At 36.9% G+C, this 18,651-nt stretch overlaps 1 protein-coding gene across 1 annotated transcript in view; it reads left to right on the forward strand.

The window, feature by feature from the left end:
- The window catches only part of insrb (insulin receptor b), a 70,200-nt gene that overhangs the window by 19,770 nt on the left and 31,779 nt on the right, over positions 1–18,651 (forward strand). The window contains exon 2 of the mRNA XM_079593571.1: positions 5,567–6,115. Within this exon, the coding sequence (XP_079449697.1) occupies positions 5,567–6,115 (549 nt within the window). The remainder of the gene's footprint in view (positions 1–5,566; positions 6,116–18,651) is intronic.

Raw genomic sequence — 18,651 nt, forward strand, 5'->3', positions numbered from 1 at the left:
AATGTTTTTTCATCACATTAAAAATAACATTTAAATTTGATCATATTATTTAGAGCTTTAAAGGGCTGGAAAAAGTGTGAAGCACTTAAAAGCCCTTGAAAAGTGCTTGAATTTCACTCTCAAAAGGTTGTACGAACCCTGAAATGAATAATGTAAAAACATTCAACTATTTCTGCCACAATACCATGGTTACAGTTAGAGTTACTAAATTAAATCTATAGTGAATGTTGGTGATTTGTGAATTGGAAAACCTTCTATAACTTGTTCATTCATGGGACAATGCTTCTCCTGGTCTCTCCATGTTAGCGCTATTTGATCTGATATATGGTTTATTACAGAGAATTTTGCGCCAAGTTTGAATGCTTCTCACTAGATCTTGCCGCGATGTTAATACGGTGGCGAATTCAAACGTGTTCTCACTGGATCCCCAGCGCTGTTTAGTAACTGTCACGTGACCAAAGAGCTAATAAATGGTAGCTCTAACAAGAAACATGGTTTTGTTTTTCGTTTGAGGTTTCTCATATTCAACAGAAATGGCAGCTCATCCAGTATGGCATCGTGGTGGTGGCACCAGTGCAACCTCTAACTAAATTTAGTCGCAACAGCAGGAAAAAAAGGTTGCAAAGTCTGGAGCCCTGGCTTTTGTGCAACAGAGATTAAATTAGGCTACAATTTAGTTGTTACTTTTTTTTGCGTGATTTTTGTGTAAAAACTTTTCAGGTTTTTGTAGTAAAATGTTTTCATTTAAATATAAAAAAAAATGTATGTCCCACATTTCGCATGCGATTTGTGGGGGCTATAAAACAATTGAATGCCACTCTCCTCGATTTAAGCTTCAATTTGGCTAAAATTTTGTTTAAAAAAAACTTTTTTGTTGTAGTAAAAAGTTTAAATATTAAAATGATTAAAATTTTCCACATTTTGCATGTAACCCTGTTACCGCATTTTACCGCATGATAAGAAGACATAAAAATATTCCCATTTTCAAAAATTGTACCAAACTTTAGGGGTGACTATTCGACCCTGTAAAGTTATTAGAAGATAAAGGGGTTCAATATTTTTTCTTTAATTTGTGGAACATTTTGTTCAGTTCTTCTTAAAGGGATACTTCACCTCTGGAAAGATGAATGTGCATTTATGTAGTAGAAATGTGAAATTATTTAATTTGGAGCCTTCTAGACTGAGCAAAGCCAGAACATTTATTTTTGGCTCAAGTGGATGAAAGACAACCACTCCCAGAATGCACTTGCTTCGCTGCCCTACGAGGCCACTCCCAAGCCACGCCTACCGGTAAGAAAGCGCAGTTAAACAACTAGGCTAGGCTCGCCGTTTTATCGTGAGTCTCCGTGACGAGTCTGCCCGGGATTTCGAGATCGCCCAAAATGTCCGGTATTCGGCTTTTGCGTTCTACAGTCGCCATTCATTGTTTACCAGGACAAGGCTGAGGGCCGCGGGAGAACGGCGCTAGGCCGGTGGCGTGATTACTGATGATGAGCGGCACCTGTGAGACGCACCGGTCTCGTAGGCTATCTCTCAGAGAGGAGCGGGAATTTTCTTAGCAATGCTAAAACACACATCAACCCATCACTTGTTTAGCGTTCATGTAAACACTACATTCAGATTCACCAATCAGAATGAATTCAGTTAGATTGAAACAAAAGGTGTGCATGTAAACAATGAATGGCGACTGCAGAAAGCAAAAGCCGAATCCCGGACAGAATAAGAACCTGTTAGCTTAGCTTCCAAAAAAAGATGGCTGACACTATTTGTACATTCTGTGAGTGAGATCCCACCCACTATGGGCAGGTTGAAAACATGCGGATCTAGCGCCTTCTACTGGCTGTAGTCTCTAGCCTCTGGCCAAAAAAATCTTCAGATGATGCAAAATAACGATTTTGCGTCATCAGAGGATTTCTTCCAGACAAAAAATACATAAATCTCTCGTCTCAGGGGGACATGAGGGAGGGAAGCACGGTAATTCAAAAATACTACAGGTTTTCTACTGATACAAGCTTAATGCTAAATGCTGAAGTATCCCTTTAACTCGAATTCTAGTTTTTTAAAAAATCTGTTAAATTGAATGTTAATTGCTAGATAATAAAAACATAAGCAGTTTAAAATAAAACACAGTCATGTAATATGTAATGACAAACTTTCATTTATCATTACATCATTTCATACATCATCATCAGATTTTGTGGGAAATGTAGAATATTTCAACAAATGTGTGTGTGGAATAGTTGAATTTGGCTGACTATTTGCTGGAAGTCCTTTAGCTTTGGCACCAGATTGTAACAAGATATTATTTGTTTTATAGTTATGTTTTTACCCCCCCCCCCCAAAGACTATTCCTCAGAGGTAAACAGGCTGAAGTGCATTTTTGTCTGGCAAGTGCTCTCTGTTTGTGCACGCTGGGACTTGTTGCTATGGAGAGATGTTGCCATTTTATGATGTTTGCTCAATTATCTTTAGGGACCTGATGTAACAATTTCTCGAATGTGTGTGAAGTCTTGCTGCAGTAATATTAGAGTTTGGATGAGGAACTTGTGTCGGGATCTTGTCTTCAGTTTTCCTAATGTTGCTTTACTGACCTTACAAGATCAATGATGTCTGTGCCAGTCTGAAACGCGGTCAGTTTTATCTAGCGTCTACGCAAGTTCGTTATTTTAGGGAAATCAGGTTTGCACAATTGCTCGTTGATCTCATGAACATATATTCAAACGCATATAGAGGCCATATTATACCTCATAATCAAACATCTATAGGAATTATTTCAATTTCCATTATATATTTAGGTCTATTTTTAGGATTGTTTTCATGAAAATTAAGCACATTTTCCACGCCAATTCTCATTACCTCAATGTTAATGATTCTCATTATGTTGCTATAATGCAAAACAACTTGTATATTATATAAAATTTTAAATATTGTTGACATAATGGAACTATTTTCACTATTACTGTTTTACTGTTTATAATATATATTATTTTCAACCTCAAACAAACCATTTTATTATTGTCTTTTTTACCGTGTGTGGTAAAAGTTAAAAAAATAAAACTTTCTTAATGCGAAATTTAATTTCTAAATTTTTTATTTTTTTTATTTATAATATGACTTGGAGATGTTTTTTTATGTTGGTGAAATTCACCTCAAAAATTTGCATTTTCTATTTCTACTTGACTCAAAGTTTGCGTTTTGCTTGCTGAATTTGTCCTGTGTGAAACCTTAACAGCAAGTTTGTGCAGGTTTATTTGGGTTTTATCCTTAGGCTGACATATCATGATAAGATGAGGTAAAACTGACATTTCAGGCTGTGATGTGAAACCCATTAACCTGCCGAAAGATGGAGGAACAACAGTCGGTTGAGATCAGCCAAGTTCTCAGACTTTGACACCTGCTCACACCACAAATCACATGCTCTTTGTCTCCTCAAGAAAAAAACGGTTTGTCAAAAAAAGCCCTTTGTTTTCCAGCGATGAGATTTCGCCGCCGAGAATTCATCGTGATCTCTGAATTGCGTGTTCCACGTCATTCTTTTGAATGATTTAGTCTTGTAGTGTCTTAAAATGGGTGTTTCTAGTACACTTCAGCGTTTAAAATGAATAGGCCGCAGTGAATATTTGGTGATGATTTCCAACACGAAACGAGGAAACCCCCACCCGTTGAAAAAGGCCTGTGAGAATTCTTTTGATGGTGAATCAATGGAGCAGCTCTGAAAGGAATTCTGCTTGATGTTATCCATTAGCAGATGCTCTCTTGTCGAGAATCGCTTTGCTAATGAATTCTCTCTGCCTCGTCTCAGCGTGTGCGGGTTTGGATTATGAATGGACTAAGAAAAGCAGCCGCTCGGAGACACGCTTTATGCATTATTCAGTGTTGATAATCTTTCATGCTCTTGTTAGGATGGCCTTCATCTGCGCTTTTACGTGAACATGAAATTGTGGCGGGCGGTTAATTGTCACACAAATTTTTTTAATTTTGCAATTTACTTGTCTTTTTCCCCCCCAGCTTAATACATATCAATCTTACCAATTTACTTATATATATTCTAAATCGTGCACAATTTTGATTAAGGGTAAGATGATGTTGCAGATGTATTTTGCAATATTTATAAAATTAGTTTAATATTTAGATTTTTTTATTATTGGTATTAGTATCATTAATATAGATAACAACAATAATTACATTAATAATAATGTATTTAACTTTTTTATTAAAATGCATTCAATATTGCAATTCAGTAAATAATTATTGTGTGGATTAAACATTTATGAAGTTTATTATTTTTATGTTTTTTTTATTATTTACTAAACTATTTTGTTAAAGTTAATAAATGAATACTTTTATGCCCATTTCGATTAATATTATTGCATTATAGACAGTTAATTTGTGTTATGTATATACATTTACATTTTTACCTGTATTAATTTAGCAGACGCTTTTATACTAAGCGACTTACAAAATTGAGGAATACAGCAAGAGATTTATCTTAAAGCAATAAACATAAGTGCTAGTAATACAAAGTTTCAGACATCTTTCAGAATATAACTTTTCCTTATTTTCTATTGACTTAGTGGTACTTTTGATCCCCACTATATGTCCGAACTCCGAAGGTCTTTTTTTTTTTTTTTGACATTTTGACAGTTAAACCTACAAGCCCCTATTTCATGTAAGCAAAGACCCTATGAGTTTCTATTTGTTGATATTTTCCTTATAGCTCTTATAGATATTTTTCATTAGCTTTGTATGTTAAAGGCTCAAAACATTTAAACAATCCCTTTGACATGTCCTAAACTTCTTGTTTTAAAAGGAACCTATTATACCATTTTTCAAAGTCTTGATTTTGTTTTTGGGCCTTACCTAGCATAGGTTTTCATGCTTGAATGTTCAAAAAACACTATCACATATTTGACACTGTGGCAGCACCTCTCTTCCCAGTCTATCAGTTACTTTCTGTCACTGAAGCCCCTCCTTCTGAAAACCTCAATGTGCTCTGATTGGTCGCCTGGACCAATGGCTTTGAGCATGTTTTTTTCACGCTCCTTACCATAACCACGAGTTTCAATACACTCCTAACTCAACTCAAGCAGACCCCGCCCCCTTGTTTTGCATATGCGGGAATTGGGGCGGGAATTATTTAAATGAGGAATATTGTGATGTGTACATTTATAGTACAAGACTCCAATTGAGGCGTTTCAGGGAGTTCAGAAACAGTGTGCACTTATAGAGAATAACTCTCTCATGAGTGACTTTGTGCTTTGTAACTTTGCAAACTTTTTAATGCTCAAACTGCAACGTACTAAAAGTTGAAAATGTAAAAAGCATAAGACCACTTTTATAGAAACTACTTCAACACTGGACTCTACAAGTGACTTTACTTGTAGTTAAAATGTAGTTTGTTGTAAACTTGTAGTTGTTGTTTTTAAAATGCTCAGTGAATCAGGTATCTCTAATTGCGGCAATATAAAAATTGCATCAGACTTGACGTATAATTTTGCCATTTTGCCAATTGCGTCCAAATAAACACTTTCACATGCTAATAACTTTGTATTTTCTGTTGTTGCAGTTTGCCCCAGCACGGACATCCGCAACAACGCAACCAACCTTCGCGTTCTCGAGAACTGCACGGTGATCGAGGGCCACCTGAAGATCCTGCTCATGTTCAAGACCAGACCGGAGGACTTCCGGGGCTTGAGTTTTCCAAAGCTGGTCTTGGTTACGGACTACCTGCTCCTCTTCCGCGTCTACGGCCTGGAGAGTCTCGGCAACCTCTTCCCGAACCTCACCGTCATTCGCGGCAACAACCTCTTCTTCAACTATGCCCTGGTCATGTTCGAAATGATCCAGCTGAAGGAAATCGGCCTCCACAGCTTGACCAACATCACGCGCGGGGCGGTGCGCATCGAGAAGAACCCCGACCTCTGTTATCTGTCCACTCTCGACTGGTCCAAGATCTCGGACTCGATGGAGGACAACTACATCGTGGCAAACAAGGATGACCGGGAGTGCGGAGACATTTGCCCGGGAACCATCAAGGGAACGATAACCTGCAAACAGTCCACCATCAACGGGAATTTCGGCGAGCGTTGCTGGAACCAAAACCATTGCCAGAGAAGTAAGTTGCATTTGTTCTCTCAGTGCCGCTTTTTTTTTAGCATAACATTGTCCACAGTTGATATTTACTCTGAAAGTGAGGCATTTGTTAAACATTTCTTTGGAAACAATATAAGTTTTTGCTTAAAAGGAACCAGAAGTTTATGTTGGGCTCTTGGAATCACCATAGATGCTTTTACTTGGTCTTTCCAGTGATGTTGTTATTAGTGCTGAAATATGTCGTATGCCTGCTTTCCAAGGCCATAGGAGCTATAGCTTGATGATATTTCGAATACAAAAAATTTTTGCGATGATTTTGCTGTTTTATTAAGCAACAATTGTGAAGGTTGCAGTTGGATTTTGCTTTTTTATTTGGCCTACAATGGCTGTTTGGTAGAAAATAATGTTCCTCTGATTTAAAAAAAAAAAAAACTATATATATATGACTTATCTGAAAAATATGAATGTATCAAGGCAAGGCAAGGCAAGTTTATTTATATAGCACATTTCATACACAGTGGTAATTCAAAGTGTTTTACATAGAAGAAATTAAAATAATTACATAAATAATAAAAGAAATAAGAATAAATAAAACAGAAAATAAAATACAGTGCAAACAGTCGGACGAACAGTGGCACAGTGCTCATTCACTAAATGCAAAGCTAAGCAGTGGTAATTCAAAGTGCTTTACATAGAAGAAATTAAAATAATTAAAAGAAATAAGAATAATTAAAACCCTATCTGATTCAATGTTTCATCTGTATCAATGTTTTTTCTGTAGTAAAAATTAGGGCTGGTATTGACACTAATTTCACGTTTTGATTTCAATTCACAAACTTGCAATTCGATATTGATTCATTGGGGCCTGTCAGGTACAATACATGGCATATTTCTTCAAGGAAAAAATATTACTAATGCTGTAAACTTTACAGGCAACCCCAGTGATAGTGTATCGCTATAATATCAAAGCAAATGTTACCTATTTGTTGGCTACTTGCATTTAAATGACACATAAGAAGGTTTTTATAAATTTTTATTTAATGACAATGTTTCTACTTCTTTTTAAATATAAACATTTAAATGGTGGTCTTCAAAAACGCAACAGATTTATTCAAAAATAGGTCTACATTACAAAACATTAAAGAACAGGTTAAGTAAAAATACAATTTAGCAAAAATGCTGCTCTCAAGAGTTAATTTTTCTAGCTGACTAAGAAGTTTATGGTCACTAAACGGCTTCTCTGAGGTAAATGTGACATTACGTGTCTTTTTTTTTTTTTACAAGCTCTTTTATTGATATATTTCCGCTGTTGAAACACTGAGCAATTACATGTGACATACAGATTTTGGTAAGTTGTACTGTATCTTTCAACGTACCTGAGAACTCGTGAAGAGCTTATAATATGTGTAAAGGTGTCAAAACAGCCGCAGGAATCCCTTCGTCACACATACAAACCTAGATCTACTGCGAGGAGATGCTGTTCTGATGCCGGTGATGGGCAACATCGCGACCCAGGAACATTCTGTCCTTTTTAGGGTCGCATCTTGTGATTATAATGTCCTGTTTTTGGTTTGTTTACATGTCTTTGGTCCATGTTGTGCTCATTTTTCAATTGGTCTCTGCTGTCCTCTTTTTTTGGTGCGCACCAGGGTTCAGATTGCAGCATTCACACTTATTCTAATGAGCCGCACTAAAAAGAGCAATCACACACCAGGGTTCATTTTAATCCAACCAAACACGCCATGTGTGAACACACCCTAAAAGACAGATTCTTGGGATTCATTCAAAATGATAATCAAGAAATCCAATATTTTGCAAGTTTTTTTTTATTTTTAACCAACTCTAGTAAACATAGGTCTTGGATGACAGCTTGGCTGATTTACAAGTTTAAAACTACAATAGCAAAGCCTGTGTGTATGTGAGCGAGATGGCGCTTGTTTGGCTGGAGGAAGCCAGCCTGGTACATTGAAGGACAGTCTGTGCCAATACAAATCTTGTCCGCCGGTTCAGCGTGTACCGCACCTGCTCGCTATTCACCTCACACCCCTCTCAACCCGATTCAGCTCAAGTACCTTGTTTACTTCCACCTCTTTTTGGAGGGAAATTATATGTAAGGGCCCGGTGAGTCCGCTCGGCATTAAACGCATTCAGGAACAGTTGAAAAATTGAAGAGCGCATTAAAAACTTAAGGGGTGAAATAAAAATTCATCAAATATGTTTTTCCGCTAAATTTATCTAATTTATTAGAGTACCAAAGTACTGGTGGGAGTGGCCTTGGATGGCAACATGCACAGTGCATTGTGGGAGTTGAAGTTTTCTTACCTATTGGGCAAAAGGGAAGACTGGCTAGTAGCCGCGAATAACAGTGACTGGTTGGTTTAAAAGTGTGTACATTGGTGCGTCCCTTATTAGTGATATATCACAACAGCGTCCGTATGGATGAGGTCAGGTTCTTTAATAAGACCAGCGGTGCTCGGGCCCAAATAAAGGTTCACGTTGGTAACTGGGAGGTGTCCCGTGCTCTTCAAAGGGATGCATGCATGAAGCAACCCACTTTTTGTCATGTGATAGGTGAAAGTTTAGTCGGGCATAATGTCAAAGTGAAACCCCATTTCTGGAGTATGATGCAATGGCGCTGTATTTGGGCAAGCGCTGGGGTGAGCGAGAGTGTAACCCTACAGCAAGATACCATATCCCCGAAGAAGCACGCGCTCTCTGTCATGCCAAATAAACATAACCTGTCCGTGTTTGTTTGTTTAGCCTGACATTCATGTTTTCTGTTCTTCCAAGAAATTCAGTTTTTCCACAAATAATGAGAGGAAAAAGTTTGTGTTCCAGGTGGAAGGTTTTTAACTTTCTTTTGCGTCTTATTTCCAGACTTTAATACATATTTATATTGATATTTAATATATATATATATATATATATAATTTTTACGCCAAGCCTCTACTTTATGATCTTTTGCATTTTCATTCAAACAAAAGCTTCACCTACAAACAACTTTTCCAATCAATTCTTAAAGTCCCCCTGTGGTAAATCAAGCTTTTAATGTTGTGTATATGGTGTTTTTAATATGCTTTAAGACAAACCATATGCAAAGTCATAAGTCAACACCATTGCGGAGTATTTTCTCTTTAAAAAACTGCAGTGAACCAAAGACTGTCTCAAAAACACAGTTTGAAATCGCTGGTGTTTCTGACTTCACAAACTACCTTGTAACCAATCACGTCAACGTGTGATCGTCAGTGGATCTCTGAGCTGGTGTGAGTGAGTGGAGGCGGGGCTCATTTGCATATTCAAAGAACACGTATACGAAATGAGAAGGGCGTAGTTGCATTCAAGCTATTTTGAGATATGAAGAAATGTTTTTCAAGGAAATAACACTTAAATATGTCACTTTGGTGATCAAAGATAAGTTTTAAGTTTTGATGCACTGATTCAACTGTATAAATGTTTACCAAATGAATTAACGTGGCGAAGTGCTTGATCCGTTTATGAATGCACTAAACTGTTTTCTGTGAAAGCAGGCCTTTAGTGTCAGCAACCGGTTCAGACAGAGGATGCAGACGTGAGGTTGAGTGGAAAGATAAAATCTCTGCAGGTCCTTCTGTAAGCGTCGCTTTCCATTCTTAGCTAGACATAAAAAAAAAGCTCTGCATGCTTGAAGGATGAAATGTTTAGTGTTTGGTTTATTTGGTATTTTGTGGTAGTTTCTGGAGTGTAGCTGAGCATAAACATGGACACACTTCATCCTGTATCTCAGGCAATGTTTGATGAATCTCTCAAGGCAGAGAGATGTAGCAACGGTGTTAAAATTGTTCCTTTTATTCCTCCATAAAAACGTCACGAACGCAAACATGGGAAGAGGCGGGGTGTCGGACAGAAGACTGTACAAGCAGTAGATTTGCTGTCAGATCAGTGATATCTTTTGCTCTGGCACATCGTGTTCTGTTGTTGTGAGCGTTGTTCTGTTGCGCCGACAGCGGCTCTTGCGCAACCAGGACCTTTTCAGGTCAAAGTTCAGCAGCCGCGGGTTTGCGCTTTTTGTTGTTGTCATAGCCATTTTGTTCCCCTCTGATGATGTCAGAGTATTGTGCGTTGTGGACTTTATTTATTTATTTATTTTTTTGTCTGGATAAATCGCTCTTAATTAACCTGACTTAACATTAACCTGATTAACCGAACGCAAACATTGACAACAATGTCTTTTTTTGTGTGTTTTTTCATAGCAAACCATGTGTTTTAATTAGGGCTTTCTAGTGTACGTTTGTTTTAATGTTCTCATTATTGGGATTGAAACAGTTTGTTAAACACAATATTAGAGCAATAATTAATCAAGCAAATAATGTAATATGTATATAGTCTTATTATTATTATAAAATGATATATAATAGTTATTAATATTGCACTTTTTATTATCATTAGATTATTTTATACTGCTAAAAAGCATTTGTAGATATAATATTACTTATAATATTTTATTATATTTATACACAATAATAATAATAGTAATAACTATTATTATTTTATTTTTTTTAAATCATGTACTTCTAGAAATAGTAGTAGTTGTAGTAGTAATACGAATAATTAATATTATTGGTCTAAAATGTATTATTACCATTATTATTAGTAGAATTTGATGATTATAATATATATATATATATTTATTTTTTTATTGTTTATTATGATTATTATTGTTAGTAGTAGTAGTATTAATATTATGTTTTATGTATTTATATTTATAAATAATAATAATTATACATGTATAAATATTCTTTAGATGGTGCTATTATGTATAAATATAAAATATAATATAGTACTACTACTAATAATAGTAGTAGTAATAATAATAGTAAATACTTTTTAAATAAAGTATTATTAGTAGTAGATGTAATACATTTTAAATACCTCTTTTATATTATAATACAACACACAATAATAATAATGTTGCTTAATTTAAAAATGATTACATAAAAAATACTATAATTTTTGCGTTTAGGAGGACCTAGATAAATCCCTGGTATGTTCTTAAGAGCTGTTAGCTGAGTTTTGGTTTCTTAGAAAAGGAGACGGGGGAAAAAAAAAACAGCAGGAAAAACAGAAGGAAAAATGCGGAGCTCCACAAGTGCTGACATCCAGTAATAAATCTCTGACACATTTGCTTGGAAAAGATCACATGGTTCAGTGAGTTTAAGGAAGCTGGTTTTCTTGTTTTCGTGGCCCAGGTGAAAGATTCGGGAAGAAGTCTGATGTCGCATCCCTTGACCTTGACGGTTGTTAGTATACTTGTTTGTTTTATCTCATCCAAGCAGGAACTGTTCAGACCAGAAGTGCGTGGATGAATCAGACTGAATCCGATTTAACAGCTGATAATGTTTTTCAGAAGCGCTTTGCGGTTAAACTCTTGTTTGTCCTGTCCATCGGAATTCATAACCGTGGCGGCGGAGCGCAGAAATCCTTGCGTGGGTTGAGCCGAGGTGTCGCGTGATGCCCGCCGACAGGTGGGTGCTGTAGCTTCCGTCTGCTGTTCGGGGAAACGCTTTTCCGAGTATCAGCACCTCGGAAGTGCCGGAGGGTAAGGGTACTTTTCCTATAACAATCTAAGAGTAGGTCATTCACTTCCCACCTCAGAGTAAAGAAGCCCTTAGCATGACCGATAAGGAGGATTCTCTTTCTCCCACTTTACTGCTCTTTTCCCCACTGTAGCCGACACTCATTTCACAGTGGAGTAGCTGGGGGATCGTCTGCACAGCTTGAGCAAGCAGCGGTGCTTTTTTTGTAGTGCTTCTGAGAATTTAGGGGGAAAAAACTCTCCAGGCACCTCTTCTAACAGAATAGGAGTCGCTCGTCGGTTAACTTGATTTGATTTTCTTTAGCAGGCAAACTGATGGTTGCTGTCAGGCAGAGAGCCTTATATCAAGACCCAGATGAAATCTGCAGGTTTATTTTTTTTGCACTGTTTTTGAGGACAAAACTGTGGAGTTGTGCATAAATGAGTTAAAACATGGTAAAATGTGTTCAATTGAGGTGAAGTGGCTGCGGGGGTTTTTTTGTATCATCAAGTTAGCCTAAATATTTAACAATCGAACACACAAAAGGCAGAAAATGTTAAAAAATGTATGATGGATAGTAAAACACTTTCATTAATCTCTTTTTCTTTAATGTTTATGATGTTTATAGTACTTTTTTCATTATACTCTCCTGGTCTTAAGGCCTGTTCACACCAAGAACGATAACTATATTAACATCCACACCAACGTTTATTATAAGTGAGCACTGCCGCTTTAAATTCTGGGGTGGATTCTGATTGGCTGTCAGTGTTTTTATTGTTAATCAGTTAAAATGTTGTTCTGAAAGGGATTCTAACAATATCGTGCTTCTGTCATTATCGTTATAGTTGTGGTGTGGATGATGCAATTCTTAGAGAATTAAAACGATTAAAACTTTATAGTCATAGTTATTGTTAATGCCAGTTAACACCAAGATTCTTAAAAATTGTATTATAGTTATCGTTAAGGCCCATTCACACCAAGATTATTAAAACTTTAGATCATTTTATCATTATAGTTATCGTTAAGGCCCATTCACACCAAGAACGATAACTATAATGATAGCTACATTATCGTACACGATTAAAACTATATAAAGTTATCGCCCATAGTGTGAACAAACCATTTAGTGCGCAATTTTTTCCTTTCACGTCCCGCCTTTTGCCATTGACCGATTTGAATGTTGTTTCACTCAAATGTTTGATTGCGAAAGTAAAATGAGTGAATGTTGAAATATGACTTTCTATATTAAGACCCATTTTGATACATTTTTCGTCTGATGTCCAGTGAGTTTAAACATTGCAAAAATATATTATATTAGCAAAATATTATTTTTTTTGTCTTTTTTTTTGTCATTTGTGTTTATTGATTGATTATTCATTATTAAAATTGACTAATATTTTTATTAACTCCTTTAGTTTTAATAAGTAACAATAAGCCTATATTCACATGCTTTGGACTTTGCAGTCCAGCAATGACTTACATGTGTAGTATGCACTTCAATTTTAACCTGTAATCTTAGTTATGAAGGTAAAATCTGTAGGTTTAGCACAAAACCCCCTTGATGGAGGAGCTGATCCCCGATCCCACCGCTCAGCGTGTCCTTCCTCGTGAGCGCCAGGGGTTAAGTTACCCCTCTGCTTGAACTCTCACACAGATACTTTCTCGCAGTATAGGCTTGTAAGCTCGTCGGACCATCAGTACACACATTTGCACGCAAGTGTGTTTGTGTATGGGAAAAAGGGAAGTAAATGTGTTTGCTAGTTGTGCAGTTTGTGTATGCGTATGCCTGCAGGTAAAGATATTGTGTCCACACGCACACAGGAAGTATGAGGCCCTCCGGCTGCTGCCAGCGATTGGTTCTCACAGACAGTCAAGCAACGAACTGATGCATGGGGTCAGGTCGAAATGAACATCATATATGTGTGTGCATTGCATTTTTAATGTACAACATGTTTTGATCATAGTTAAACGGGAATTTAAAACATCCATTTGTTTTATTTCTGGTGGTTTGTGTTTGGATTAGGAAGCGCAGATTGTGTTGGATTAGTTGTTTCGGAAGAATCACATTAGCAGCTGTACTTCCTCCATGATCGTGTGTGTGTGTGTGTGTGTGTGCGCCACTGGCTATCATCGACGCCAACTTCCATTCATTAGCTAAACAGGAAGAGCCCTGAGGGAGATGGAGGAGCTCGTGTCCTCGACGTTATCAATGGAAGCGTTTCTACGCCCCGCATTTGCATATTAGCACAGCTGATGCGCTATTCTGACAAACCGTTGAGCGCTTGCACGTTCCTGCGGTTTCATGTCCTTCGGAGAAATGCAATTTTGCAATTTTTCTGCATTTTCAGAAACTAGATCCTTCTGACATGCATGTAAACACGGGAAATAACCGGGGGAAGGATTTGCATGTGGCTAATGACGGTTAAATGCAAACAAATCAAAATATATCCATCATCAAAATGTTATACAGCATTATTTTTATATCATGATATGCTTTTTTTTTATTGGATAACTGCATGCTAATTAATTTTGATAATCCAGTGGAAATTATGAATATAGTATAATTAATGTCAATTAATGTGTCACTGTCCTTGCTGAATAATAGCATTACTTTTGAACAGTATGTATTTATTTGCTATCAATTATCATCACATATTATCATAATTATTGTTACATTTAGCATGTAAAACGTATCTTTAATTCGTTTTTTTTAATGTAGCATATTAATTAAATGTTTAACACCGTTTTAATGCAATAATTTAACATCACACCGATTTGTTATTTCTGTTCTAAAGAGCGTTTGGAAATCTTCAGATTAATCCTGATTATGTGATTTTATTGAAAGCCATATTTTTTTTTTTTTTTTGGTGATATGAAAAGTTGTTTAATATCTGAGAACCTGATAAAGTTGAATCGCATTAGGTAAAGACTATTTCCAAATAAATGCATCTATCTCAAGTGCTCAAGTCTGTGCTCTCAAAGATGGGTTTTATTAATAACTGAGGAGGGGTCGAGGACACGTGGGCTGCTCCTGTTTTTGGGGTTGCTAGGTAACAGTGAAGCAGCTGTGATGAAGAGCGAGTGTGTCTGAAGGCATGCGTGTGTTCACATGGGTGTCTCCCACAGAAGAGTTTGCATGAGGGGAAACCACTCCAGATCCACACTGAAGGAGTCTGGCGTCTTTCTGAAGTTCACTGAAAATTCTTGGAATTGTTTCCTGCCTTTGTGCGGCTGCTTTCCCTTCAACAGCTATCAGTGTCTCGGGATCTGTGGAAGTGGCGAGCATTCCCGTCCTCCACGGTGAGATGGTCATTAAGTTCATGGAATCTGCCAAATTGGGATGATTGTGATTCACCAATTTTATTAAATATTTTGGCTAATTTGACAATACTGGTGTACATTTTCTCTCTACATGGTTATTATAGTTAACTGGAATTTAACCCCCCAAAACGTTCGTAAAATAGCAATGAAATAAACTTTAAATTAAAATAAAATAAGATGCAACAAAAAAACAAACTTAGTATATTTCAGATAGTTACAAGGCAACATTTCTTATTTTAGTTTAGTTTAACGTAAATGTAATGAAACTGAAATGAAAATAAATAACTATATAGACATAATTTAGAAAGCAAACGCGAATAAAATAACAAACACGCACTCAACAAGATTAATAAAATATAACTAGAATTAAAATGAAAGCAGAAAATATAAATATAATAGAATCTCAACGATACTAAAATCGTTACATACATTTTTCCTTTCCACAGATTTCTACAAATCTTCGTGCAACATGGGTTTGAATCTGGCTCGCAACATTTCCCAGTGCTTCTTTGTCTTTTTGGATCATTTCCTGACGAAAAGGCTAAAACATTATTGGCCTTTTATATATTTGTATAAAATGTTTTGGACAATTGGATTAGTATTTTTGTTCAGTAATATTTAGTTATATTAAATAACACATTTATATATAAATAATAATATCAATTAATATGCACTCAATTGAACGTTATATTTAATTACAAATACAAAGGGTTTAAATATTGGCGAAAAAAATGTAACTATGTAAAAATATTTCTATCAATATTTGAGGACTTTAGCTCATTATATATTATCATATGAAAATGTATGTAAATTATATATACAATTATTTAAAATGTATACAACTATTTCATTTTTATATATTAAACCTATTACATTTCAAAAATGTTCAAATATTGGCACATTTCCTTTAAAAGTTAAATAAAAAAAAAAAATTTCAGCAATTTTGTCACCATTGGCGTCGGCCATTAATAAGCCCTAATAAGCTCAACGGCTAGCCAAAGATAAGAATTGAAATAAAACAAAAAGACTTTTAATGAGAGTATTGGGAAGTTTATAATTGTTAATAAGCGCAAGCACGTGTGGACCAAAGAGCAAAATAAGTAGCTTGAAGCTCCCCGAAGGGAAGAGTTTAATGAATTGAGGAGAGGAGGTGGCATTGCATAACTTGTTTGTGAGCAAAACAAGCCCTCCCTCCTTGTGGGTGATGAGAGGATTGTTTACAACCCTTGGAAGTGTCACATGTCCTCCGTTGCCCATTTAGAAAGCATCTCTCCATGTCGGATCACTCCCGTAGCGTTTGGCTAATGGGTCAGTCGCTTCTCTTTCAAGCGAATGACTCGGTCAGTTACAGATTGTGTTGATGTCGTGGCCAAAGTTTGATCGATGGTCCGACACAAAAGCAAAACCATCAAACCGTTTATAGGGGTCATGTGATCCATCATAACTTACCTATTGTTTAACCCTGAGATCATTTACAAGGGCGTTTCCGTATTTGCCGTGGCTCTTGGGTTACCAGTGGTCGACGTGCCGTATGAAGCAACATGTTTGTACTCGATGCCAGCAACATGTTGACACAGCCATTACTGCAAATGACACTATATTGCTTGTCCGTTCGTAATTAGGCAACGTTAAATAAATTCAACATGTTGCTGTCAGAGATTCCCCCTCTAGCTTGTTTTTCCCAGGCTGTTGTTGTTGTTGATGTTGTCGTTTCCACTTTGCCGTACATCTGGACGCCTGGTGCCTCGATCATAAAACCCCACAGCTGGAGATTGACGAATGGAAGAACGCAGAGCTCTGGCTTTGTCGAACGCTCGTCCCCCCCAATGTTGGACCATGGATGGTGGGTACTTTTCGGTTACGAGCCTTTTGATCAAAGCATGAGGCTTCCCCGAGAGCGAGAACCAGCTGTGGACGCTTCCACACCGAGCTCTGACTCAGCTCAGAAAGTTCTGGGTCAAAGAAATGGACCTAAGCCACCACAAACTTTCCAATGTCGCTCTCCCCAAAACATGACAGACTCTTGTGATTTGTAGCTGTATCTGTAGTCTACACCATTTGGGTGATGGCTAAAAGACAAGGTTTAGCATTTACAAGGCCAACCTCACCAAGAACTTGAGGCCAACCCTACTTGGGTGATCTGAGTTCGAAGAGTTCATTTGTAGTGTTCACATTTAAGCTTGCAAACCGCTTCGAAGTCAAACTCACAAGATTTGTAGCTTTAATCTTTTTGGGTATCACCTACAATTGAAGAACGTTGTAAGCGAACCCCACCCACCTCCTGGTTTTAAAGGGACCGTTCACCCAAAAATGAAAATAGTGTCATCATATATACAACTGAAAGTCGAAAAAATTTGAATATCATGCAAAAGTTTATTTATTTCAGTAATTCAACTTAAAAGGTGAAACTAATATATATATAGACTCATTACATGCAAAACATTGTAAACGTTTGCCGAATTTCTTGCAAACTGCTTAGAGAAGTCAAACTCTTTGTTTTGTTCGGATAAAACCTAAAATTTAGCATTTACAAGAAATGGCATTTATGTCATAAGCAAACCACACCCACTTCCTGGTTTTAAAGAAACGGTTTACGAAAAATTGTAAATGCTTTCATCATTTAATCACCCTCATGTCATTCCAAACCTGTACGACTTTCTTCTCTGAATACAAAAGAATATATTTTGAAAAATGTCTGTTTTTGTTTTGTTTTTTTTGTGATGCACCGAAATAATTAGTTTTACCAAAACTGAAATTAAAGTTTTAATTTAGCTGAAAACTTAAACTGAAAAAAGTGTTTGTAATTGAGTTTTTTTTTAGGGTGTTCTTAGGTGATAAACTTGTATAGTAATAGGTTTAGTGTGTATATATACTTATATATACTAATTTTACATATTACTACTGTAGTTGTTCAGGGTGAAGTGCAGCCACCCAAAACTATTTTGGCCTAAACTATTATTTGGTTTCCTTTTTCGGACGTAATTTTGTTGCTTCGCGTTTTTTTTTTTTTTTGTCCATACAATGGAAGTCATTATTGGTCCACTTTGACTGCCATTGTATCCACATAAAGGGCTTCAAATTTAGTCTTTGGATGAACTATCCCTTTAAATTCGCTTTAGAGGGGACTGAGTTCGTTTAGCGCGTTAACCTAAAAGCCCACATTCCTGCATTCTGAGACTCGTCTGGGACTTGTCGAACTCTCGATTTGTTACGTATCAGGATGTTCCTTTGTTTACTCTATTTGGCCATCGCCTAAACGACGGCTAGTTTTATGAGTCCCTCACTCCATTTAAGAGCGCGCCGGCTCGTTTAAACCGTAATTACGGAGCCAGCCGGTCCCAAACACCTGGACGGCGTGAAGAGCGCAAGCTTGGCCTCGTCTCGTGCAGCTGTGGAGAGTCACCTTGCAGCAAGTCTGGGGGAATTCCCTCCTAAATCAGCCAAGTTTGGGAAGGAAAAGCAAAGCAAAGCTCTGGATTCTGTCAGCGTGCCATACTCCACTCTGGACTGTGAGTCAGACCCAAAAAAACACGCTCTTCTGATCCAATTTAAGCCTCCGCAAGCTTGCCAGTTCGCAGTTGTTCCAAGAAAACATGTAAACATCCCAATCACTAGCACTATAGGCGGCGGGATGAGCGCAGAAACGCTTGGCGGAGCTGTTCGGGGAGGCCAAATATTTTTAGAT

This window comes from Phoxinus phoxinus (genome assembly GCF_949152265.1).
Source record: "Phoxinus phoxinus genome assembly, chromosome: 20".
Taxonomy (NCBI): domain Eukaryota; kingdom Metazoa; phylum Chordata; class Actinopteri; order Cypriniformes; family Leuciscidae; genus Phoxinus; species Phoxinus phoxinus.